The sequence below is a fragment of the Heliangelus exortis genome, chromosome 23, assembly GCF_036169615.1.
Source record: "Heliangelus exortis chromosome 23, bHelExo1.hap1, whole genome shotgun sequence".
NCBI lineage: Eukaryota > Metazoa > Chordata > Aves > Apodiformes > Trochilidae > Heliangelus > Heliangelus exortis.
The window spans coordinates 1852813-1876522 of record NC_092444.1 but is presented as its reverse complement, the minus strand read 5'-3'; the positions used below and the strand labels follow the sequence as shown (position 1 = coordinate 1876522).

The 23710-nt window shown below is 47.3% G+C and overlaps 1 protein-coding gene and 3 non-coding genes across 7 annotated transcripts; 3 read left to right on the top strand and 1 right to left on the bottom strand.

Moving 5' to 3' along the window:
* Positions 1-559: 559 nt before the first annotated feature.
* Positions 560-17784, bottom strand: LACTBL1 (lactamase beta like 1). Of its 4 annotated transcripts, none has more exons than XM_071767230.1 (7): positions 17701-17784; positions 14175-14319; positions 12242-12351; positions 10841-10998; positions 8201-8448; positions 5601-5706; positions 560-1942 (listed from the first exon to the last, which is right to left on the bottom strand). In XM_071767230.1, the coding sequence occupies exons 1-7, from the start codon at positions 17743-17745 to the stop codon at positions 964-966; spliced, it is 1791 nt and encodes a 596-aa protein (XP_071623331.1). In that variant the 5' UTR covers positions 17746-17784; the 3' UTR covers positions 560-963. The 4 variants fall into 4 exon arrangements, with proteins under 4 accessions (XP_071623331.1, XP_071623332.1, XP_071623333.1 ...); XM_071767231.1 differs by having other exon boundaries at positions 14175-14316; XM_071767232.1 differs by lacking the exon at positions 17701-17784 and adding an exon at positions 17021-17349.
* TRNAN-GUU (transfer RNA asparagine (anticodon GUU)) lies at positions 9103-9176 on the top strand. The gene has a single exon. It is a non-coding gene; the product is annotated as a tRNA-Asn (tRNA).
* On the top strand, positions 9501-9574 carry TRNAN-GUU (transfer RNA asparagine (anticodon GUU)). The gene has a single exon. It is a non-coding gene; the product is annotated as a tRNA-Asn (tRNA).
* On the top strand, positions 9884-9957 carry TRNAN-GUU (transfer RNA asparagine (anticodon GUU)). Its single transcript has one exon. It is a non-coding gene; the product is annotated as a tRNA-Asn (tRNA).
* Positions 17785-23710: the final 5926 nt, after the last annotated feature.

The following is a 23710-nucleotide window of genomic DNA, read 5'->3' as shown; positions in this document are numbered from 1 at the left end:
TGAAAGCAGGAGCTTTGTCATGCAAAAGAGGGATTTTACCTGGAGAACTAGAGCAGGGTTTGTCCTGGTGGGTGAGATGCCTGCAAGGAGGAGCCCTTCAGGGAGTCATTGGCACATTAATCCAACAGCTCCTGCTCACCTGGGCTGCACAAATGCCTATTAAATGGAAATGGAGATGGTCTCACTTCTCTGGAGGCAGTGTCAGAGATTTCCTGGCATCTATTTGCTGATGAGCAGCTCTGCAAACCCAGCCAGGAGATGTCAGGCTCTTCAGAAAGGCAGAAGGGAATGGACAGGAAAGGATTAAAGTTGCAACCAGGCTTCTACCCTTTACAGCTGGAGCATTTACAACCTTATCTAGAGGGAAAATGGCACCTCACAGCAGTACATGTTGCAGCTTCCCTGCTGGCTGTGAAGTACTTAAACATTTCTTGGGTCTTATGGGTGAAAAGGAGACTGGGACTGGCTTTGACCTGGCAGCTCTCTTAATCTCTTCTCTCTCTTCAAGGGCGGATGCTGACATTTCTTTTTAAACAAATCCTACAAGCTTCTGAGGAACTGAAAAGTCAAGAAGCTTGTATTGGACTTAACACATCCCCTGTGACAAGAACATCAATACATTTCAGAGGAGGAAAACAAGGAGCTCAGAGTTAGGGTTTAATAGAATTTCAGAGTCTGGCAGTGAGGCTCAGTCCTTGCTAGCCTGGCTTTATCCTTGTTTTCTGAGTCCTGCTCTGGAGGGGATTGCAGGCAGACACCATCCTCTTCCTCCCCTCCTGGACACAGAACAGCTCTGCAAAGATGCTGGGCAGTAAAGAACTGGGACACATTGCTCTGGCTGGAGTGACTTGCCACCAGCTTGCCCTTTTGAAACAGCATCCAGGGATCCACAGAGAGGAGAATCTGGTGAGACCCAGGTTTGGAACCACCTCTGAGAAGTGGCCAGAGCAGCAGAGGTGCCACTTAGGTGTAGAACATGGGCTTGCGGAGCACCCGCACCACGTTGTAGGTGTTCAGCCCCGGGGCATCGAACCCAGGGGACAAACCCTTCCTATCAAAGGGATAAAAATTGAAGAGCTGCCCGTTCTGGGTCTCCAGGGAGATGGAGGCAGAGCCCAGGTGCAGGACACAGGGGAACTCCTTGTCAAAAACCACTTGGAAAACACGATCTTCCAGGTGCTGGAGCTTGATTGTCCGGTATTTTTCAGGAATCAACTCTTCCACGTGAGGTCCAAACTGCTGCATGACCAGCACCCCCCCAGGCCCGACTTTAATCTCGTAGAAAGTCAAGTTGGAATAGGTGTAGTAACCAACATAAGGGCCTGGATTTGGAGGAGGAATCAAGTTTTTCTCTGCCCCTCTGAACGCCGTCTCCATGGCAGGGATAAGATGCTCGTACGTCCGAGCCACCAAATCCCCTCCCTGAGGCCTGGGCCCTGCCATCAGCACGATGAAGCTCAGCCGGAGCTTGGGGATGAGGGAGAAGGTGGCAGAATAACCATCCAGGTCCCCATCCTTCCTAATGACATCGTAGCCCAGCTGCTCGTTGATCTCCCAGGGCGTTCCTGTCTTGTTGGCAAAATATTCCTTGGAGCACTTGAGCAGGGGGGTCAGCATGGTCTTCAGGGTGTCAGGTTCCAGGAGACGACGGTGGTAGGTGCCTAGGAAGACCATTGCCAGCTTGGCAAGGTCAGCAGCAGTGGAATACATCTGGCCAGAAGGTCTGTACCAGCCCAGGTCGTAGAGGGGGGCTGGTTGCTGGCTGCTGTAGAAGCCCACGGCCATTTGGGAGAGGATGGGGGGGGTGATGTCGAAGCCGGTGTCCTCCATGCCCAAACGGTCCAGGATGTTCTCCCAGATCCAACGTTGGTATTGTCCCTCAGCAGCATGGTCAGCCAGCACGTGAGCCAGCAGGGAAAAGGCCAAGTTGCTGTAGTGGCACCTAAAAAAAAAAAAACAAAAAAAAACCAGGGAGGTGTCAGGGTGAGGTTGGCGCCCGGTGAAGAGGTGTGGGGATGGCTGGGCCAAAATCTCCAGGGAAAAGTGTCATTTTCTCAGGTGAGGGGCTGAGGATAGAGCAGAGAGTCACAGAATGTCATGAGGAAATGGAGAAAAAGTGACTGGTGGGGTCTGGATTTGTTGGTAAGTCCAGAAGGAGAATTTCTGACTGGAGCATTGTAACCACTATGCCTGGAGACATCAGAGAATTTTCGGACTCGAGCTGTTTAACCACTATGCACAGAGCAAGGGCTGGAGATGGCAAAATGAAAAAAAAAAACAATAAGAGCAGGAGATGGCAAAATGAAAAAAAAAAAACCAACAAGAGCAGGAGATGGCAAAATGAAAAAAAACCCAACAAGAGAAGGAGATGGCAAAATGGAAAAAAAAAACAACGAGAGCAGGAGATGGCAAAATGAAAAAAAAAAAACCAACAAGAGCAGGAGATGGCAAAATGAAAAAAAAACCAACAAGGGCAGGAGATGGCAAAATGAAAAAAAAAAACCCAACAAGACCAGGAGATGGCAAAATGAAAAAAAAACCCAACAAGAGAAGGAGATGGCAAAATGAAAAAAAACCCAACAAGAGAAGGAGATGGCAAAATGAAAAAAAAAAAACCAACAAGAGCAGGAGATAGAAAAATGAAAAAAAAAAACCAACAAGGGCAGGGGATAGCAAAATGAAAAAAAAACCCAACAAGAGCAGGAGATAGAAAAATGAAAAAAAAACCCAACAAGAGCAGGAGATGGCAAAATGAAAAAAAAAACAAACCAACAAGAGCAGGAGATGGCAAAATGAAAAAAAACCCAACAAGAGAAGGAGATGGCAAAATGAAAAAAAAACCCAACAAGAGAAGGAGATGGCAAAATGAAAAAAAAAAACCAACAAGAGCAGGAGATGGCAAAATGAAAAAAAACCCAACAAGAGAAGGAGATGGCAAAATGGAAAAAAAAAACCAACAAGGGCAGGAGATAGAAAAATGAAAAAAAAGCCCAACAAGAGCAGGGAATCATAGAATGTTATGAAGAAATGGAGAAAAACTGACTGGTGGGGTCTGGATTTGTTGGTAAGTCCAGAAGGAGAATTTCTGACTGGAGCATTGTAACCACTATGCCCAGAGCAAGGGCTGGAGCTGGCAAAATGAAAAAAAAACCAACAAGGGCAGGAGATGGCAAAATAAAAAAAAAAACCCAACAAGAGCAGGAGATGGCAAAATGAAAAAAAAAACAACAAGGGCAGGAGATGGCAAAATGAAAAAAAAAACAACAAGGGCAGGAGATGGCAAAATGAAAAAAAAACCCAACAAGAGCAGGAGATAGAAAAATGAAAAAAAAAGAAACAAGAGCAGGGAATCATAGAATGTCATGAAGAAATGAAGAAAAACTGACTGGTGGGGTCTGGATTTGTTGTTAAGTCCAGAAGGAGAATTTTCTGACTGGAGCTATTTAATCACTGTGCACACAGCAAGGGCTGGAGATGGCAAAATGAAAAAAAAAAAACCAACAAGAGCAGGAGATGGCAAAATGAAAAAAAAACCAACAAGAGCAGGAGATGGCAAAATGGAAAAAAAAAAAAACCAACAAGAGAAGGAGATAGCAAAATGAAAAAAAAAAAACCAACAAGGGCAGGGGATGGCAAAATGAAAAAAAAAACCCAACAAGAGCAGGAGATAGAAAAATGAAAAAAAAAAAACAAGGGCAGGGGATGGCAAAATGAAAAAAAAACCCAACAAGAGCAGGAGATAGAAAAATGAAAAAAAAACCCCAACAAGACCAGGAGATGGCAAAATAAAATAAAAAAAAAACAAAACAAGAGCAGGGAATCATAGAATATCATGAAGAAATGAAGCAAAACTGACTGCTGGGGTCTGGATTTGTTGGTAAGTCCAGAAGGAGAATTTTCTGACTGGAGCATTGTAACCACTATGCCCAGAGCAAGGGCTGGAGCTGGCAAAATATAAAAAAACCCCCAAAAATCCCTTATGCAAAACCCTATGGATGTGCACATCCTGGTTTTAGCTCTTCTCCAAAGTATATATCTATTCTTTTGAAGAGCAGGGTTGAGAGTTCCAGGTGCTTACCTTGAAAATCTCCAAATCCCAAGTAAACCACTTGGGAGATTTAAGATGGGACAATTACTTAAGCACCTAAGCTACCTTAAGGTGGTAAAAGCACTTAAAAAGCACTTAAAAGTCTACAAAGCAGCATTCAGCACTGTTGAGTCATTAAATACAGCAGCATGTTGAGTCTTTAATATCCATAAAGTGATTTAATTCATTCATTCATAATTGAGTGAAGTTTAATGACCTGAATGGGCAACTTATTTTCAAGCAGATTCTCAAAATCCATGATATTTTGCAACTTTTTTTTGGTTTTTTTGGTGCCATGTTAAGCATTTCCAGTCCATCCCAGCAAATGAAAGTATGAGGAGTGTATGTATTTCTGGCACAAGAATAAATACATTCTGGATCTCAAATTTTATGTTGGAAATGGACTTGAAATTCAATATACTCAGAAAAAAAAAAAAGTTAAATACATTCTGGATCTCAAATTTTATGTTGGAAATGGACTCGAAATTCAATATACTCAGAAAAAAAAAAAAGTTAAATACATTCTGGATCTCAAATTTTATGTTGGAAATGGAGTTGAAATTCAATATACCCAGGGAAAAAAAAAAAAAAGTTTAAATTTCTCTAATAATGAATGGTGATTTTCTTTATGTGAACTTTATCTGGGAACAGGGAAACTGAGCTAAAACTGTCAAGATGTCAAATAATGAGGGGTTGAGAGACTATGGCTGGATGTCCTTATGTATCTTATATTTATTTATTTATATTATAATTAATTATTCATATTATAAATATTTATATATTTATATATTTATTATATAAATACCAAGAAGATGATGATGTTTAAGTCTTAAATTCCTTTAAGAAAATCTATTTTAACCTACATGACACTGAACAGAATACAAGGTGGCCAAGGCTGAGTTTTCCAAGCCTGCAAACTTCAAGTCATCCCCACCAAGAATCCTCAGCAACCTTAGGAGAAATATTTCTGAATTTAATTTTATCCTCCCCAAATTTTTGCAGAATTAAAAAGATTTTCTGGTTAATCTGAATCCTTTCCCTTATCTATTGGCTGCTTGACAGGTTCATGTATTGGTTTGCAACTCAGGTAACAGACCCTTAACAGGCAATATAAATTAGGATAATTATTAATGGAACTCACAGATAATTTAGGGACATGCAAATCTCTAATTAGGATGATTTTAGGCAAAATCTATGATGGTTTAAACCAAAGAAATAAACTTCCACTTCTGGAAATCTGCATCTTGCACGATTCAAGGCTCATTGGACCTAATATAGAAAATTATTTTGCCTCATCCTGGCTCCTCACTCAGGCTCTGCACACACTTAAATCCCTCTGGAACCTCCAACCCTCCCTTTTTTCCATCCTGGGATAAATTTATGCTTGAAGCTGCTTCTGGCCTTGGCTGCCTTTTACCCACTGGCCATGGAGGTGGCAGATGGGGCTGGTACCAGTTGGAGAAGACAACCCCAGCCCCCCAAAACTCCCCAAAAAAAAGTGAATTTATCAGACCTGGTTCCAGGGTCAGCAACCAAGACATCATCTTTCAGCAGAGCAAGAGCCTCTTGGGTGCTGCCCTTCCAGAGCAGGCTGGTGGAACGCAGCCTCCTGGGCAGCCCTGTGCAGAAAAAAAAGAGAAATTTTGAGTCAAATCATGGCCCAGGAAAGTCTGGGGAAAAGGAGAGAAAAAAGTAAAGCTCCCTGGGAAGATGGAAACAGCAGTGATGGACTTGGCCACCCTGGGCTGGATACAGGATCCAGGTCGTGGACCACTGGGGCTGGGGAAGTTCTCCCTGAAAATACCTTGAGGAATGATTAAAAATGCCCTCTGTCCTCGTGGGTTTTTTTGAAGAGAAGGGCAGATGGGTGCCAGGGAAATCCCTATGATTTCCATATCATTTATATTCCCTTGTGTGCCACAGCCCCTTGAAACACTTTTTTATTCTGGCACTACAACAGACTTGAACTTCTCAGAACCATTTCAGGCTTGGCTTAAAATAGCTATTTTTGTTCTGTCTTGTTTGGGTTTTATTCATTTTTGTTTCTTTTTTTCATATTTATTTTCATATTTAGTCTCTCAACCCTTTTTTTCATATTTAGCTCACGTTTATTTAGGCTTTCTGAAGGCAGAAAAAACCCCTTTTCCCATTCAATTCCACAACACTGACCACGGATTCCTTCAAAACTTTTGGCCAGGACTTTTTTAAAGTGCCCCAGTCCCTTTGCACAGGATCTATGGCTCCAGAACTTGGATTCCACCACCTTGGAATCCTCATTGCAGTTCCCAGGTGACTTGGATTTCAAGGTTAGGAGGAAATCAGGGAGGGTGCAGGACAGAAAAATGAGTTGCAATCATCTGCTCAGTGAGAACAGAGCTGAAGGAGGCCCTGGGATTTTGGAGCAGCAGCATCTGGTTTCCTCAATTGCTCTGATTTGGGATCTGAACTGGAAGAAGAGCACTTTTTCTGCTTGTTTTTTTATGCAGCTGGATGAGCAGAGAAAAGATGCACTGAGCACCCTCCAGAATGGGCTCCCCCAGTTCCTACTTACCACGAGGCAGCAAAAAAAATGTTGGGTCCCTGGGAGGGACCCCAAAAAATGTCTCTCCTGAGGTTGAGTAGAAAGGATAAAGCAGGGAAGGTGTGAGCACAACAGAAAAAACCCAGAGTCGTGGATTGATACCCCAGGATGTGACAAGCAGCCTGTTAAAAATGTCCAAGAGCATCTCAGGCTGGCATTCCTATGGATTTGAAAATCCCAACCTTCCCAAGCTGGAGCTCCCCTCTAGCACTGAACTCATCAAGTGTGGAGGAGAAAAATCTTTGCTTTTATTTTGTAATCTGCAATGTGGAAAAACCAAGCCCAGCTAATGAGGAGACATTAAAGAGCAGCTTCCACTCGTAGGATTTAGATGAAAAGCACTTTGCAAGGTATCGTGCAGTGGCTTTGGTGTTAATGCTGAGCAGAACCTATTCCTTTTTTGGTTTTTGACAGGTGGGAAATGTAACACGGGACCTTAAATTTAATTCCATTTTCATTTTGAAACCATGCTGCTCCTTCTACTAAATTGTCCAGGTCCAAGCTGGTTGTTGGCCTAGGAAATATGGGCCACAGTCTGAAAAAAAAACCCAACAAAAAAAGCCAAAAAAACAGCCAGAGAAGTTTCAGGTGCCCCTGAGGGTCAGAGTTGGTGTCCCTGAGGACATGGTCAGGCTGGTTGTGCACAAGAATTCCTTCTGCTTTGGGTTGTTTGTTGGTTTCCAGATTTCAGTCATTTCTTTCCATTTTGGGGAACTCTTGCTTTGAACTCTTTGCTGTTCCCTATCTCGAGATACTGCAATTTAAATACATCTTATTTTGCTCTTAGGTCCTGATGGACCCTGAGGTCCTGGGGTATTTCTTTCGGTCCAGAATAATGCAGGTGCTACAGAATGGAATTAAAATGCCAGCTGAGATGTCAGCACAGTGTCTTTGGCCATTAAATCCTGAGATCTCGGGGTCAAATATTGGCAGCTGCATTTCTGAGAAAGGTTAAAGCTCTCTTGAGCCCTGTGAGCTCCTTCTGCCTGAATGCCAGAGTTACCCAATTATTAAGGCAGCAGCAGATTAATAGTCTGCTGTCAGCAAGTGAAGAGCTATGAATAGCCCAGGAATCTCAGCTCAGTAACCACTCTGACAGCTAAATTTAGCTCAGCCATCAAGTTCTATCTGCTCAAAGTGCAGAGGTTTGGTGCCACTTGGACCCACAGCTCTGCATCAAATAGGAGCACTCTGGGCTGGAGCACAAAATCTGCAACTGGAGCCTGATTTCAGGCCATGTGGAAAAAGATCTATATATTCACCTTGCATGGGGAAATTTTTTTTTTTTTCCAATTTATTGGGTTTTTTTCAATTTTTTTTCCCCATTTGTTCCAATCCCCCAACCCACCGTGCAGCTTGACCACCTGGCAGCTTCCTTCCAGGGGTGCTGCCTGACCTCTGGGAAGTGCAAAGCTCCTGGGCACTGACAAAGAAATGGTCTCCACAGGAAAATTTTATACCCCTGGCATTTGGACATTTTTTTCTGAGCTCTCTTTAAGGGGGCAGAGGGGGAGCTCTGGGTGCTGTCTCACCTGAGAGCTGGCTGGCCATCCTACGGAGGGTGACAGGAGATGGTTTCAGTGGCCCTGAGCCTTTTTCTGAGAAAATCATCCCCTCTGCTGGGTACCTCTGCTCTGATTCCTTGAACCTTCCCAGAGGGTTCTTAATAACAAAATTCTGGGCGTAACGTTCCAAGGGGTCGTCGAGAGAAGTGATTTTTCCTTCCTCCCACATCTTGTATAACATAATGGTGGGGAAGATCTTGGAGACACTGGCAATTCTGTTAAGGAATGGACATTTAGAGACACGATTCATTAAGAAACCCATTAATCAGGATGGTGATTACAGCAGAGCCCTCAGCTGACCCACTGACTGTAGCTCTACACACAACACCTTGGCTCATTCAGAAGGGAATGGCTAAAATGCATTTAAAAAAGTTGAATTAATATGGATTGTAGGATGCCCCAAGTAATAAAAGTAACTATAGAACTTTTTCTGTTCACTTGGTACCCATAAAATGACAGATTTGGTAAATTATTGCTTAGTAAATACAAAGCTCACTGGAATGTTCAGTATTGATGCTTGGCCACAATTGATTAATTGATGCTTGGCCACTAATTGCTTCTGAGCACAATCAAATTTACAAAGTGTTCTCTGGTAGAGGACTCTGGGTCTGTTTTATTGGGTCCTGGAAACGAGGCCATCATGAAGAGGGACAGCTGGGGGCATTCGGGTTGTGCCACCAGAACTGAGATTCTTGGGCAGGCAGGAGATGTCCCGGAGTGACTAAGAAAATGTCATTAATTAGGAATTACAGTCAGGTGTTCAAAGACAATCAGACACTGTTGTAATTCGTAATTAATGAAACTTTTCTTAGAAAATTATTTCACTCCAGGACCATCAATAATGACCCAAAAAAATGGGAATTTCAGGAGTCTCTGTGGCGCAACGGGTGAGCGCGTTCGGCTGTTAACTGAAAGGTTGGTGGTTCAAACCCACCCAGGGACGGGTTCCTCCTGCTCTGTCTGTGCCAGGATGGTAGGAACTGATCAACCTTTTCAGTCCCTTCATGAAGAGGGACAGCTGGGGACATTTGTTGTGCCACCAGGGACAGGGTTGTGCCACCAGAACCGAGATTTTGTACAGGCAGGAGATGTCCCGAAGTGAAGCCATTGGCTAAGAAAAGTTTCATTAATTAGGAGTTACAGTCAGGTGTTCATAGACAATCAGACACTGTTGTAATTCGTAATTAATGAAACTTTTCTTAGAAAATTATTTCACTCCAGGACCATCAATAATGGCCAAAAAAAAAAAAAAATGGGAATTTCAGGAGTCTCTGTGGCGCAACGGGTGAGCGCGTTCGGCTGTTAACTGAAAGGTTGGTGGTTCAAACCCACCCAGGGACGGGTTCCTCCTGCTCTGTCTGTGCCAGGATGGTAGGAACTGAGTAACCTTTTCAGTCCCTTCAGGAAGAGGGACAGCTGGGGACATTTGTTGTGCCACCAGGGACAGGGTTGTGCCACCAGAACTGAGATTCTTGGGCAGGCAGGAGATGTCCCGGAGTGACTAAGAAAATGTCATTAATTAGGAATTACAGTCAGGTGTTCAAAGACAATCAGACACTGGTTTAATTCCTAATGAATGAAACTTTTCTTAGCCAACGATTTCACCCCAGGACCATCAATAATGGCCAAAAAAAAAAGGGAATTTCGGGAGTCTCTGTGGCGCAACGGGTGAGCGCGTTCGGCTGTTAACTGAAAGGTTGGTGGTTCAAACCCACCCAGGGACGGGTTCCTCCTGCCCTGTCTGTGCCAGGATGGTAGGAACTGATCAACCTTTTCAGTCCCTTCCAACCCAAACCATTCCATGAGTCTGGAAGACACGATAGGGATCAGTGATTCTGGGAGAAATGGCCTGAGGTTGCTGTGCAGGGATTTTACCTCCATAGAGAAGGGGAATAAAAAGGTGATCAGAGCTGCTGAAACTTCCCCAAATGGGTTATTCTGAGGATATTTGACAGTCAGAGTGCAGCCTGTAAGTTTCACTTATAGCATAGTTATAAATCACTGAAAATAGATCTTAAAGTGAAGACTTTCTTTTTCTTTTTTTTTCATTCCTTTTTCATTTTCATTTTCCTTTTTTTTTTTCTTTTTGGTGTTTGTGTGGTTTGTTTTTTTTTTTGTTTTGCTTGTTTTTTTTTTATTTAACTCTGTAGCCTCTGGCACTGTTGAAGGTTGGATGGGGCTTAGAGCACCCTGGGCTGGTAGGAGGTGTCTCTGAGCATGGAATGGTTTGGGTTGGAACTGGCCCTGCCTCCTCTCTTCTCACAAAATCTCTGTTAGATCTCAGTCTCCAGATTTGTGCCCTACATCTCCTGGAGACATTTTTGGGTCAGGAGTTCTCAGGTTCTTCAGGATGGTCGTTGCTATTTCAGTTGAAAATATTTTTAGATGACATTAAAAATAATAAAAAAAGAAAACAAAACATCAAAAGCAAACCACTAAGACACAAACATCTGATCATTTAGGAAGCAGCTGAAGCATCAGAACAAAGCAGAAAAGGTCTCTGCAGGGGACCTGAGCCAGCGGATGCCACTTGTGACAGTGGCTCCATCCCCAGAAATCAGCTCTCCTCGTGTGTTCCTGCTCACACCCGTGACACACCCGTCTCACCTGTAAATAGTGTACTCATTGGGCACCACGGAGAAGGGGTCTGACCCATTCTTCTTCCCAAAGTTGCCTGTCCAGAGCACTGTGTCATTGTAGATAACGATGGCAGACATGGCAGGGACACCAGAGCTCTGAATCCTCTGGCGCAGCATCAAATCCACCTGGAGGAAGATGGGAAATTGGGGATTTTTAAACAAAGACTTCTATAATGCATCTGCTCTGTGACACGTTGTAGAAGACCCAGACCACCAGCTCTCCTTATGTCCAATCACCCAAGAGTGATTTTTTTTTTCCCAAATATTCTGGCAAATGAAAATATTTTAATGGTGCTGTTGCCTTGAGGTGTTTGTGCTGAACTATTCAGGAGCTTTCTTGCAGTCTTCATGGCCACCTGGGAGAGGAATTGTCCTGGTTTGGGCCAGGATAAAGGTGATTTTCTGTCTTGTTCTTTGTATGAATGTAAATGCTAAACCCTAAAAATCGTACTTTTTTTTACTTTTTAAATTGTACTGTACACATCTGTTCTTTGCACGAGCATTTTAGGTCCCTCTGGACTCTTCTCTTCTCTTCCTCTTCTCTTCCTCTTCTCTTCCTCTTCTCTTCCTCTTCTCTTCCTCTTCTCTTCTCTTCTCTTCTCTTCTCTTCTCTTCTCTTCTCTTCTCTTCTCTTCTCTTCTCTTCTCTCCTCTCCTCTTCCTCTTCCTCTCCTCTCCTCTTCCTCTTCTCTCTCCTCTCCTCTTCCTCTTCCTCTCCTCTCCTCTTCCTCTCCTCTCCTCTTCCTCTTCTCTCTCCTCTCCTCTCCTCTGCCTCTTCCTCTTCCTCTCCTCTCCTCTCCTCTTCCTCTCCTCTCCTCTCCTCTCCTCTCCTCTCCTCTCCTCTCCTCTCCTCTCCTCTCCTCTCCTCTCCTCTCCTCTCCTCTCTTCTCTTCTCTTCTCTTCTCTTCTCTTCTCTTCTCTTCTCTTCTCTTCTCTTCTCTTCTCTTCTCTTCTCTTCTCTTCTCTTCTCTTCTCTTCTCTTCTCTTCTCTTCTCTTCTCTTCCTCTTCTTCTTTCTCCAGGCTGAACAATCCCAACTCCTCAACCACTCCTCAGCTCAGAGCTTCTCCAGCCCCTGGATCATCTTCGTGGCTTCCTCTGGACTCATTCCAACAGGTCCATGTCCTTCATATGGTGGGGACACCACAATATTTCTTCATCATCTCTTACCCTTTTGATAAGAAAACTGATTACTGACCTGTTCTGCACATTCAGGGAAGGAGCTGCAGACACCCAGCTCCAGATTCACCTCCTCAGTTTCCCACTTCCTTCCCCAGAGATGCTCAGGGAAAAACAAAACACATATTGTCCCTTGAACACCTTCAGAAAAGCCCTCCTGAGCTCCAGCTCTGTCCCCTTACACCCACAGACCTTCTCCAATGCCTCCTTCAGGATGGGGATGGGATGGTCCAGTGGTACCGGATCTGGGTAGCGAGGACACATCTGCACAGCCTCTGCCTTTGCTTCCAGCACAGATGGGCCTGGAAAACATTTCCAAGAGTGGTTTGGGCTTTGCTAAACACACTGCCAAGCTTTAACAACTCCCTCATCATCTCTCTTGCCTGCGTGGTCCAAAGCTGAATCACAGAATCACAGAATGGGTTGGGTTGGAAGGGACCTCAGAGCTCATCAAGTCCAAGCCTTGCTCCACTCCCCCCGTGGTTCCCAGCCCATGGCACTGAGTGCCACATCCAGGCTCTTTGGAAATATCTCCAGGGATGGAGAATCCACCCCTTCCCTGGGCAGCCCATTCCAATGGCTGAGCACCCTCTCCAGAAAGAAATTCTTTCTAATGTCCAACCTAAACCTCCCCTGGCACAACTTGAGACCTCTTGTGCCCTCTTGTCTTGCTAAGGCCACTTCTGCACGGGCAAAGGGACAACCTTAATTGCTCTTGTTTCACAGAAATCAGGATTTAAAGAGCTCCCTGAGCTCTGTTATTGCTTGGTCCAACACGGGATAGAGCACATGGGATGGACAGAGGATGCAGGGGGCTTCAGCTGACTGCAACCCGCAAGGATCTGGGATTACAGAAAATTCTCTGTGCTGCCCAGCAGTGGATTTGGACCCTATGGAAGTTCCCTGCCTATGGGTGGGGGAAGGTGGGAGCCTGAATTCAGGAGGACAGACTTGTCCCATGCTTTGTGGAACCTCAGAAAATGGGGGAATTGTGAGTGTCACCTGAAATCCAACCCTGTAAGGAGCAGGTGAGTGGCCCCACACCTCCTATCTCTCACCTGCCTCCTGAATTAGCTGCATCCTGCACTTGCCAGAGATATAGCTTAAATTTCTGTGGCAAGCAAAGACCTTTAAGTGGGGTGAGAGGTGGGGATTCTCTTACTTGGAGGCACTGATTTCCCAGCTGATGCCAAGGTGTTCCTAAACACAGCTCCTCTGCTCTGTGAGCTGCAAACAAAATGCTGATTTCCCTTTTTCCTTCCCAGCTGGGCAGGGGGGATTGGCCACAGAGCTGAGAAATGGCACTCTGAAAACTTTGAGATGAAGGGGGGTGGATACCCAAGAGCCTAAAGGCAGCCTTTGATCCTCAGAGATAAAAATGCAGGGTCTAGAGGTACCTCTGGCACCTTCAGTGGGGATTTGGTGCCATTTTAGGGCTCCTTAAGCATCTGATCCAGTCCCAGTGAATTTATTTCATGGGCCTGGAATCATAGAATGTTTGGGTTGGAACAGACCTAAAAGATCAACTTGTTCCAGGGACCCCTCCCACTGAACCAGGTTCCTCCAAGCCCCATCCCACCTTGATTTTTTTCTGCTGAGTTTTCTATAATCAAGATAAGGGAACCCCAGTGTGAGCCTTGGGGGCTTGAGCCACCTCAAAGTTCTAAGATTATGGGAAGCAAGGTCATAAACTGGGGCACCTGGTGAGGTATAAACCAAAAATCCATTTTAAACTGGAGTGCCTTTTACAGGGTGCTAAAATAAAAAAGAGATGATGTAAAATCTGTTGTCTCTTCTGTATAGAAATTAAGCTTGGTCAGTGCCAGAAAGAATGGACCTTCTCTGGACACCAGCAAAGCACTCCATCAACCCAATATTAATTAATTAATATTAATTAATGATTAAATTAATTAGTAATCTCCTCTCTGCCCTTGCACCAGCCAGGAGGAGATAAATCTGTGTGGGGCAATGCTTCTTGGAGACAAATTCCCACAGGGGGAGCAAGGCATTTATTGGCTTCACAACTTTTTATTTTTTTTTTCCCCACATTTTTTTTCCTTCATGAGGCTTCCCAATTTTTTTTTTTTTTGGCCAAAACCTGGCCAAGCTGAGGGATGTTACTCACTGGGCTCCACCTTGGGGAGGCTGTACTGCCAGAGGAAGCATCCTGTCATTGCAACAGAGAGGAGGAAGAGGATGAGGACCACCAGGTGAATCCACTTCACCTCCATCACTGCCAGCTTGAGGAGGCTCCTGCTGCTGGCTGCCTGCTGGAAGAAGAAAAAAAATGATCTCAGAGAGAGAAAAAATCCCTCTCCTACAGCCAGGTGAGAGAAGCAGAGAGCACAGGGAATAAAGAGACCAGAGCTGGGCATGCCAGACCCCCCTGAAATAACTGGAAGCAGAGATGAGTTTGTTTTCCAGAGAAAACAAGATGTTATTCTCCTTCCCTGCTTTGGTTCTTGCATCTATTCCCTTTTCTTGCATCTCCTTGTCCCTGAGGCTCAGAACCAGCCTGGAATTCCCTGTTACACCTCTCATTTCCTCCCTTCTCAACCAGCATGACTTAGTGGATATTTTTCCAACTCCTTCTTTCCAGACTCCAGCATCTGTCCAGGGAAGCCACCAGCTGGATCATCCCAGCAGATCCACCTTCCAGGGATGAATAATGAAATTCTTCACCCACTTATTTTGTGGATGGGTGAAACAAGAAAAACAAGAGAAAACAAGATGTTATTCTCCTTCTCTTGCTTGATTCTTGCAGAAGAAACCCATCTATTCCTTTTGGCTTTCCCTTTCCCTCCTCTTGAGGCTCAGGATCACCCTGGAATTCCCTGTTACACCTCTCATTTCCTCCCTTCTCAACCAGCATGACTTAGTGGATATTTTTCCAACTCCTTCTTTCCAGACCCCAGCATCTGTCCAGGGAAGCCACCAGCTGGATCATCCCAGCAGATCCACCTTTCAGGGATGAATAATGAAATTCTTCACCCATTTATTTTGTGCCCTGTAGTTCCCATTATATCAGGCACCATCTGTATGCTTGGCATCTGCAGATATTGCCATATTTTGGAAAACTGGCAAGGATTTTAGGCTTGTGCAGCTCTCACAAGGTTGGGGACCATCCAGGTGGGGTGATATCCATGGGGAAGGAACCCAAGGACCAGATGACAAGAGATGAGGGGCCCAGGCATGAGCTGTGCCCTGTCCCTGCCTGCAGGACCTCACTGAGCTGCTCTTTGGGGTCTGGCAATTCATGTCACAGAACATATGGGCTCCCATTTGCATCCAATCTGCTCCAGGTTGCCTGGATTCCCTTGGAGGCTCCACAGACTAAAAGATTCCCTTTAGATTTCCACACAGCCCTTTGGTTGGGTGGTTTTTTTTTTTACAGGGTTGCTCGGGCAAAAAAAAATCTGCAAGTCTTGACAAAATTCCCCCAAGGTCTTGTCACTCCCAAGAAGGGAAGATGTGGAGCCACTTCCAGACTTGCTCTGCAAGGATCCAGCTGGGGAATTTCAGCCCTGAAACTCCTGTCTGTTCATGCTCTTCCTCTGCAATAAGAGAAATACTCCAGGATTATTTCTGGAGCCTTTTAGCTCCAGGCAACCCCACAGAAATTTCTGTAGGCAGCTGATGGAGTCATAGAACCATTAAGGTTGGTGTGGACCATCCAAGATCATCAAATCCAACTGTAATCCAGCATCAGGATTCTCCACATCATTCAGACTCCAAGGATTCCTTAAGACCCTACAGACCCTCCCAGCCCTGAGCCTGCCAGAGCCCAGGTGCACTCCATATTCCAGGTGTGTTCCCAACCAGGAAAACCCTGTTGAGGCAACAAACCCAGCTGGATTTAGCCCTACACAACCTCATGCAGCACCTCTGGAGGAGGAGATCCCAACCCCACAAGGAGAAGCCAACTTGTTGAGATCTCCTCATCCAAGCCCACACTGCCAGGCTCCAGCTGGTGCTGCAGGATGTGGGGCTGTGCTGAGATGCTGCTTTCCTGCAGCCTGGAGTGGGGTAGGGTTCTGTTTTCCCTGGAGAGAAAAGGTTTTGGGGAATTTCTTGGGTTTGGGTGAATTTCTTGGATTTGGGTGAATTTCTTGGATTTAGTCCCATCCCAACACAGCGGCTCCTCCAGGGAGCTGTGGTACCTCTGCCCCTGTTTCTGCCCCTTCCTTTGCTTCCCTGAGAACCTCTGATTCCTAAAACCAGGGTGAGAGGGAAAGATTTTCTGGTCTAGGTCTCACTTCCTGAGCTCTGGGCTCCCCAGCCCACTCACTGAGGACCCAAATACACCAACAGTGAATTCCCATCCTGAATCCCAAGCTCCCTGTGTGCCCTGGCTGTGTCCTTCAGTCTCTGAGCCATGATTTAGTGGCAATGCAGTGAAAGAAGAGCCATGGAGCTCTCTGTTCCTGATGTGGCCCCAAATATGCAAAAACCTGAGGAATATTCATCACCCCGAGGAGATGCTCCACCCTCTGAGCCACCTTTCAGGGAAACCACCACTCCTTCCCTGTTCCTAGGAAGCAAACAGATGGATAGGTACCCCCAGACTTCTCACACTCCTCTCTCCAGGACCTGTCTGGTCTCACCTCCCTTTCAGCTGCTTTCTCCATCTCACATACACCACTCAGTCACTGTCACTTCTATATTAGAAGGGTTGGGTCCTTGTTGTCCCTTCCCACCTGACATTCTGTGGTTCTAACATCATGAACACAGAGAAGGAAGGAGGACACAGGCAAATGGAAGCAAACAGAGACAGAAAAAAGAAATGAAGTTACCCATGTGAGTCACATTTTCCCCCCTTCTGAACTTAAAAAAAAAAAAAAAAATTAGGATGTGGGAGAAACAGATTTCCCAGCCCACCTGGGTTCCCTTCTCACCCACCTTCCCCCACCAGACACACATCCCAAGATGGGCTGGGGATGGCCAGGAAAAGCCCCAGTGCCCTGCACCTACCCTTGGCAGGAGCCAGCTCAGTCCCAGAGGCTGTTTTCAGGCGTCCTGGGGTGTGGGTGCTGCACCAAAACCCCAATATCTGCTCCCAGCTCCAGGGTGGGGGTTCTGGGCTGCCTCTCCATGCCCCTAAACCCAGCTGCTCAGCCCAGGCAGGGACCTTCCTGGCAATCTGGTTGAAATGGCCTTTTTTAGCTCCTCCAGAGCCCAACTCCAGGTTCCCCCATCCTTTGGATCCATCCAGACTCTGCCTCTGACCTCCTCTGAGCAAGGAGATTAAGGAGAGGTTCAGAAGGGCTTTTGCTCCCGGGGAAATGCCCGAGCATTGGATGTTAATTCCCCCTAAAGCTCCTCTCTGGCCTGTGTGGGAATCACAGCTGAAACCATCAGGGCTTCTCCATCTATTTATAGCACCTTCATCTCCTCCTGACATCTGACCAGGAGCAGATTAACTCGGCAGGGGCAGCCCTGATGGCTCCATCCTCCCCTCCCAGGGCTTGGGAAAGGGAAAACCAGGTTGTGGAGGAAGGGGCACTCCCTGAGCAGCCTCCTGGAGTTTCCCTGCAGTGAAAAGCAAGGCTAACAGGCTCACCAGACATAGATGGGGAATGGAGAAGGGATTTTCCTTTCCCTGAGCTGCTGGGGACTCTGAAGGGTTGGGATTTGCCTGGGCTGAGCCTTACCCGCAGCTGTAACCCTTCCATGGCTGCTCCAAAGTCTCTTCTCATCTCCTGGGCTGCCTGGCTCCACCAACAAGAGGCTGATAAAACCCTGGGATGAAAAAAACCCAAACATTAGGGGTAAAAAAAAAAATAATTAAAAATTAAATAGGAGTCAGAGCAAGGAGGGAAACCCAGAGAAACAAAGCCCAGCTCAGGGGAACCAGCATGGGGGGATTGGCTTGGACAGGGGGGTAACCAGAGTAACCCCATGGAATAAGTCCCCAGTAACACCTTCCCCCTCTTGACCTCTGGTTTGGCACCTTGGGTTTAAGGACAGGCTTGGCCCCAACCTCTGGGACTTGCCAGGGCCCATCCTCATCCCACCTCCCAAGCCCAGGGAACTGGAACCTTGGGACCCCCAGGGCTGCTCCATTTCCCTGGTGCCTCCCAGCAGGGTCCTCCCAGCCCCGTTCAGCTCAGCCCCAGCTTCTCCACAGCCACCAACCCCCTCCTCAGGCCTGGGAATCACAGACCCAGCCAAGAAATGCTCCGAGAGACCTGGAAGTGGCAAGATGATGGGAGGGCTCCCACCTTTGCCAAAAAAAAATTCCCCTTTTGCCTTGATCCTGGCAGCAGCAATTCTACAAACAACCCCCCCACCCCAAAGAGCTCTCACCAGCCTTGCTGCTCCCCTCCTGCTTCCAGTTCCAATGAATTTGGGGCTGTCCTGGAGCTGCAGATGTTCAGAGCATCTGAAGCCCTAATCCCAGGCTCTCAGAGCACAGATTAATCATCCCTCCTCCAGCCCTGCAGCAGCTGTGCAGGGATGCAGCCAAAAGGGAGGGATTGCTCCTGGTTCCTGGCTCAAACACAGGGAGGAGTGGAAAATGGGGAGCTGGGAAGGAGGGGACCTGTCCCACTGGGACCTGGAAATGGTGACATGGAGCTGCCATCACCAGGATAAATGTTCCCCAAAGAGGAGGGGGTGGTGATGCCACCAGGTGTGCTCCTAATCCAGATGCTGTTGGTTTCCCAGAGTGGTGGCACTGGGATGCCATTCCCCAAATGGTGGCACTGGGATGTTTTCCATTCCCTGAACCAGTGCCACTGGGATACTGTTAGTTTCCCAAACTGGTGGCCCTGGGATGCCATTCCCCAAAATGGTGTCACTGGGATGTTTTCCATTCCCTGAACCAGTGCCACTGGGTTGCTGTTAGTTTCCCAAACTGGTGGCCCTGGGATGCCATTCCCAAAGTAGGGGCACTGGGATGTTGTTCATTCCTAAACCAGTGCCACTGGGATGCTGTTGGTTTCCCAGAGTGATGGCATGGGGATTCCATTTCCCAAACTGGTGTCACTGGGATGCCATTCCCCAAAGCAGGGGCACTGGGATGTTGTTCATTCCCTAAACCAGTGCCACTGGGATGCTGTTTCTCAAAGTGGTGGCCCTAGGATTCTATTCCCCAAACTGGTGTCAGTGGGATGCCATTCCCCAAACTGGTGGCACTGGGATGCCATTCCCCAAACTGGTGTCACTGGGATGCCATTTCCCAAAGCAGGGGCACTGGGAAGTTTTTCATTCCCTAAACCAGTGCCACTGGGATGCTGTTGGTTTCCCAGAGTGATGGCATGGGGATTCCATTTCCCACACTGGTGTCACTGGGATGCCATTCCCCAAAGCAGGGGCACTGGGATGTTGTTCATTCCCTAAACCAGTGCCACTGGGATGCTGTTTCTCAAAGTTGTGGCCCTAGGATTCTATTCCCCAAACTGGTGTCAGTGGGGTTCCATTCCCCAAACTGGTGTCACTGGGATGCCATTTCCCAAAGCAGGGGCACTGGGAAGTTTTTCATTCCCTAAACCAGTGCCACTGGGATGCTGTTGGTTTCCCAGAGTGATGGCACTGGGATGCCATTCCCAGACTGGTGGCACTGGGATGTTTTCCATTCCCTGAACCAGTGCCACTGGGTTGCTGTTAATTTCCCAAACTGGTGGCCCTGGGATGTCATTTCCCAAAGTGGGGACACTGGGATGTTGTTCATTCCTAAACCAGTGCCACTGGGATGCTGTTGGTTTCCCAGAGTGATGGCATGGGGATTCCATTTCCCAAACTGGTGTCACTGGGATGCCATTTCCCAAAATGGTGGCACTGGGATGCCACTTCCCAAAGCAGGGGCACTGGGATGTTGTTCATTCCCTAAACCAGTGCCACTGGGATGCTGTTTCTCAAAGTGGTGGCCCTAGGATTCTGTTCCCCAAACTGGTGTCACTGGGATGCCATTCCCCAAACTGGTGGCACTGGGATGCCATTCCCCAAAATGGTGGCACTGGGATGCCATTCCCAAACTGGTGTCACTGGGATTCCATTTCCCAAAGTGGTGTCACTAGGATTCCATTCCCCAAACTGGTGTCACTGGGATGCCATTCCCAAGCTGGTGTCACTGGGATGCCATTCCCCAAACTGGTGTCACTGGGATGCCATTTCCCAAAGCAGGGGCACTGGGAAGTTTTTCATTCCCTAAACCAGTGCCACTGGGATACTGTTAGTTTCCCAAACTGGTGGCCCTGGGATGCCATTCCCCAAAATGGTGGCACTGGGATGTTTTCCATTCCCTGAACCAGTGCCACTGGGTTGCTGTTAGTTTCCCAAACTGGTGGCCCTGGGATGTCATTTCCCAAAGTAGGGGCACTGGAATGTTGTTCATTCCTAAACCAGTGCCACTGGGATGCTGTTGGTTTCCCAGAATGATGGCATGGGGATTCCATTTCCCAAACTGGTGTCAGTGGGATTCCATTCCCCAAACTGGTGTCACTGGGATGCCATTCCCCAAAGTGGTGTCACTGGGATGCCATTCCCAAAGTGGTGTCACTGGGATGCCATTTTCCAAAGTGGGGACACTGGGATGTTGTTCATTCCTAAACCAGTGCCACTGGGATGCTGTTGGTTTCCCAGAGTGATGGCATGGGGATTCCATTTCCCAAACTGGTGTCAGTGGGATTCCATTCCCCAAACTGGTGTCACTGGGATGCCATTCCCCAAAATGGTGGCACTGGGATGCCATTCCCCAAAGCAGGGGCACTGGGATGTTGTTCATTCCCTAAACCAGTGCCACTGGGATACTGCTAGTTTCCCAGAGTGGTGGCACTGGGATGCCATTCCTGAAGTGGTGGTCCTGGGATACCATTCCCAAAGTGGTGTCACTGGGATGCCATTCCCAAAGTGGGGACACTGGGATGTTGTTCATTCCTAAACCAATGCCACTGGGATGCTGTTGGTTTCCCAGAGTGATGGCATGGGGATTCCATTTCCCAAACTGGTGTCACTGGGATGCCATTTCCCAAACTGGTGTCACTGGGATGCCACTTCCCAAAGCAGGGGCACTGGGAAGTTTTTCATTCCCTAAACCAGTGCCACTGGGATGCTGTTAGTTTCCCAGAGTGGTGTCACTGGGATGCCATTCCCCAAAGCAGGGGCACTGGGATGTTGTTCATTCCCTAAACCAGTGCCACTGGGATGCTGTTAGTTTCCCAGAGTGGTGGCACTGGGATGCCATTCCTGAAGTGGTGGCCTTGGGATACCATTCCCAAACTGGTGTCACTGGGCTCCTGGCTCAGGACTGGGGCCCTGGGGCTCACTTTTCATCTCCCACTTTGTCCCAGAGTCCCCAAGGCCCAGAGACTTTGGGTAACTTGCCAAGAGACTGCTGGCATGTGCTGCTTGTCATCCAAATTTCCATGAATTTGCATACATCTCCCTCTCAGTTTGCAGCCATTCCCTGGAAGTAAAATATTGTCTAGTCAGAATGAGCCTATATTTTCCACTTCTCTGACATTTTCTCTTTTGCTGGTGCTTATTTTTCAGCTCCTCATTGATTTATTTGATTTTCCACCTAGCTCCCACCCTTAGCTACCAGAGTGATCTAGTCTTGTTTTACTTTCTATGCATATTTTTATCAAATATTATTCTGTCAGGACCATAGGAAGGGTGGTAGTACAGTAGTACTCTCAGTATTCTACAGTATTACCTGCTACAAAGGTGATTTTATATAATCCCATCTATAATATGGGATATAATGTGGTGTTGACTCTCCAATTTACACAGCACTGATTTTCCACAGAATATTTTGAATATTCTCCTTCATTTTTCACTGCCTTCCCTGCACAAACAGCTCCCAGGTCCGTGTCTGAAACCCACTTGGTGGGAGGTTTCAGGGAAGTGGAAATCCACACAAATATTGTAGAAAAACAACCCTGGTCTGTATGAGCAAGGCAAGCAGGCTGGGAATGTTCCATCTGCACGGAGCAGATGGGGAAAAGCAAATATTTTGGGCAATGTCTTAGAGGTCACTGATGGGCAGAGCTAATTTACCTTGACATTTTTCCCCTAATATCCCCATTTCCCTATTTTCCCCAATATCCTACCTGAAGTCCTGCTCTCTCTGTGCCCCTTGGTTATTGATTGCTACCACTGAGAAATTTCTGGCTTCATTCCCCAAAGCCTTTCCCAAATCCCAGGACTGGGATTACCAGAACCTCAGCATCCTCTTTGCCAGCACACCCCAAATCTTCCACCTGAGCTGTGCCTGAGCCCCCTGACATCTCAGCCACCCTCAGACCTCCTCCAACCTTTTTTTTCCACATCCTACTTCTCCTAGGAAGAGGGAGGGGGCTTGGGGGATGGATAAACCCGGAGTGGTCAAGGTGTAATGACAAAAAGCACTGAGTAGGGGATTTGCTGACTCCTCCTTTGTGGTCTCAGCCCTGCAGCACCCAGTTTGTGCTTTCCCTTATTTGCCATGAGGGTGCAGTGTTGACTCGTGTTCAGTTTGTCCTCCTCTGCTCCTTCCCAGCGGGGTTGTCCCAAGGTTTCTCAGCCTGCACCGATGATTTTCCTGCCCTGGGTCCTGCGCTTGGCTCTCCTGGATGCTGAAATTCCCGAGGATCCTCTTGGCCCAAAGCCTGAATTTTTGGTCAAGTTTTTCTGCACTGAAGCCACCCCTGGGCCAGCTGCTGCCTCCTGTTTAGTGATGGCTCCAACACCTCAATGAGCATCCAGAAAGTGGATGGAGAGATTGAGCTGCTTGGGATGCTTTGGGATGCCTGGGATGCTCCATCATGTTTTCTGCTGTTATGGGCACTCCATTCCTCCAGCTTTTCACCCAAGAGTTTTCCTTGTGTTGGTTGACTCAATGGCCTCAGTCTTGTCTGAAAGCTTTTCTGTTTTCTTGGAGCTGTTGGAATAAATCCAGAGGAGGCTGTGAAGGTGATCAGGGGAGCCAGGGGGAGAGAGTTGGGGGTGTTGAGGCTGGAGAAGAGAAGGATCCCATGGGGAGACCTTAGAGCACCTTCCAGTGCCTGAAGGGGCTCCAGGAAAGCTGGGGAGGGACTTGGGACAAGGGCCTGGAGGGATGGGATGAGGGGGAATGGCTTGGAACTGGGAGAGAGAGGGGAGATTGAGGTTGGATTTTAGGAAGAAATTGTTTGGGGTGAGGGTGCTGAGCCCCTGGTCCCTGCCACCCCAAACCATTCCATGGGTCTATGATTCCCCCCAGCAGCTTTGCTCCCAGAAGAGAGACATCCATGTGTATGGAAAGCCAGGAAAATGGGGTGGCCTGAGCACAGCTTGGCCCCCAAGGGCTTCTCTCTGCCTCCAGGCTTTGGGGTGCTCATCTCCTGGGGCAGAGGCTGCTGAACAGGAGCTTTTTGAATGAATGTGTAGGGAGAGGAGAAGGGGCAATGGTTTCAAACTTAAAGAGGGGAGATTGAGGTTGGAGATGGGGAAGAAATTGTTTGGGGTGAGGGTGCTGAGCCCCAGGTTTCCCAGAGAAGCTGTGGCTGCCCCATCCCTGGCAGTGCTGAAGGTTGGATGGGGCTTGGAGCACCCTGGGCTGGGGGAGGTGTCCCTGAGCATGGCAGGGGGGTTGGGATGAGATGATCTTGAAGATCCTTTCCAAATAAAACCAAACCAAACCAAACCAGTCTGGGATTCTGTGGTTCCAGCACCTTCCTGCTACCTGCAGAGCATCCCATC

Coding starts and splice junctions, on each gene's coding strand:
- LACTBL1 (XM_071767230.1), bottom strand. CDS start 17,745: ATGAGAAGAGACTTTGGAGCAGCCATGGAAGGGTTACAGCTGCGG. Junction 14,320..17,700: donor TGGAAGGGTTACAGCTGCGG/GTAAGGCTCAGC, acceptor TTCTTCTTCCAG/CAGGCAGCCAGCAGCAGGAG. Junction 8,449..10,840: donor AATGAGTACACTATTTACAG/GTGAGACGGGTG, acceptor ATTCCTTAACAG/AATTGCCAGTGTCTCCAAGA.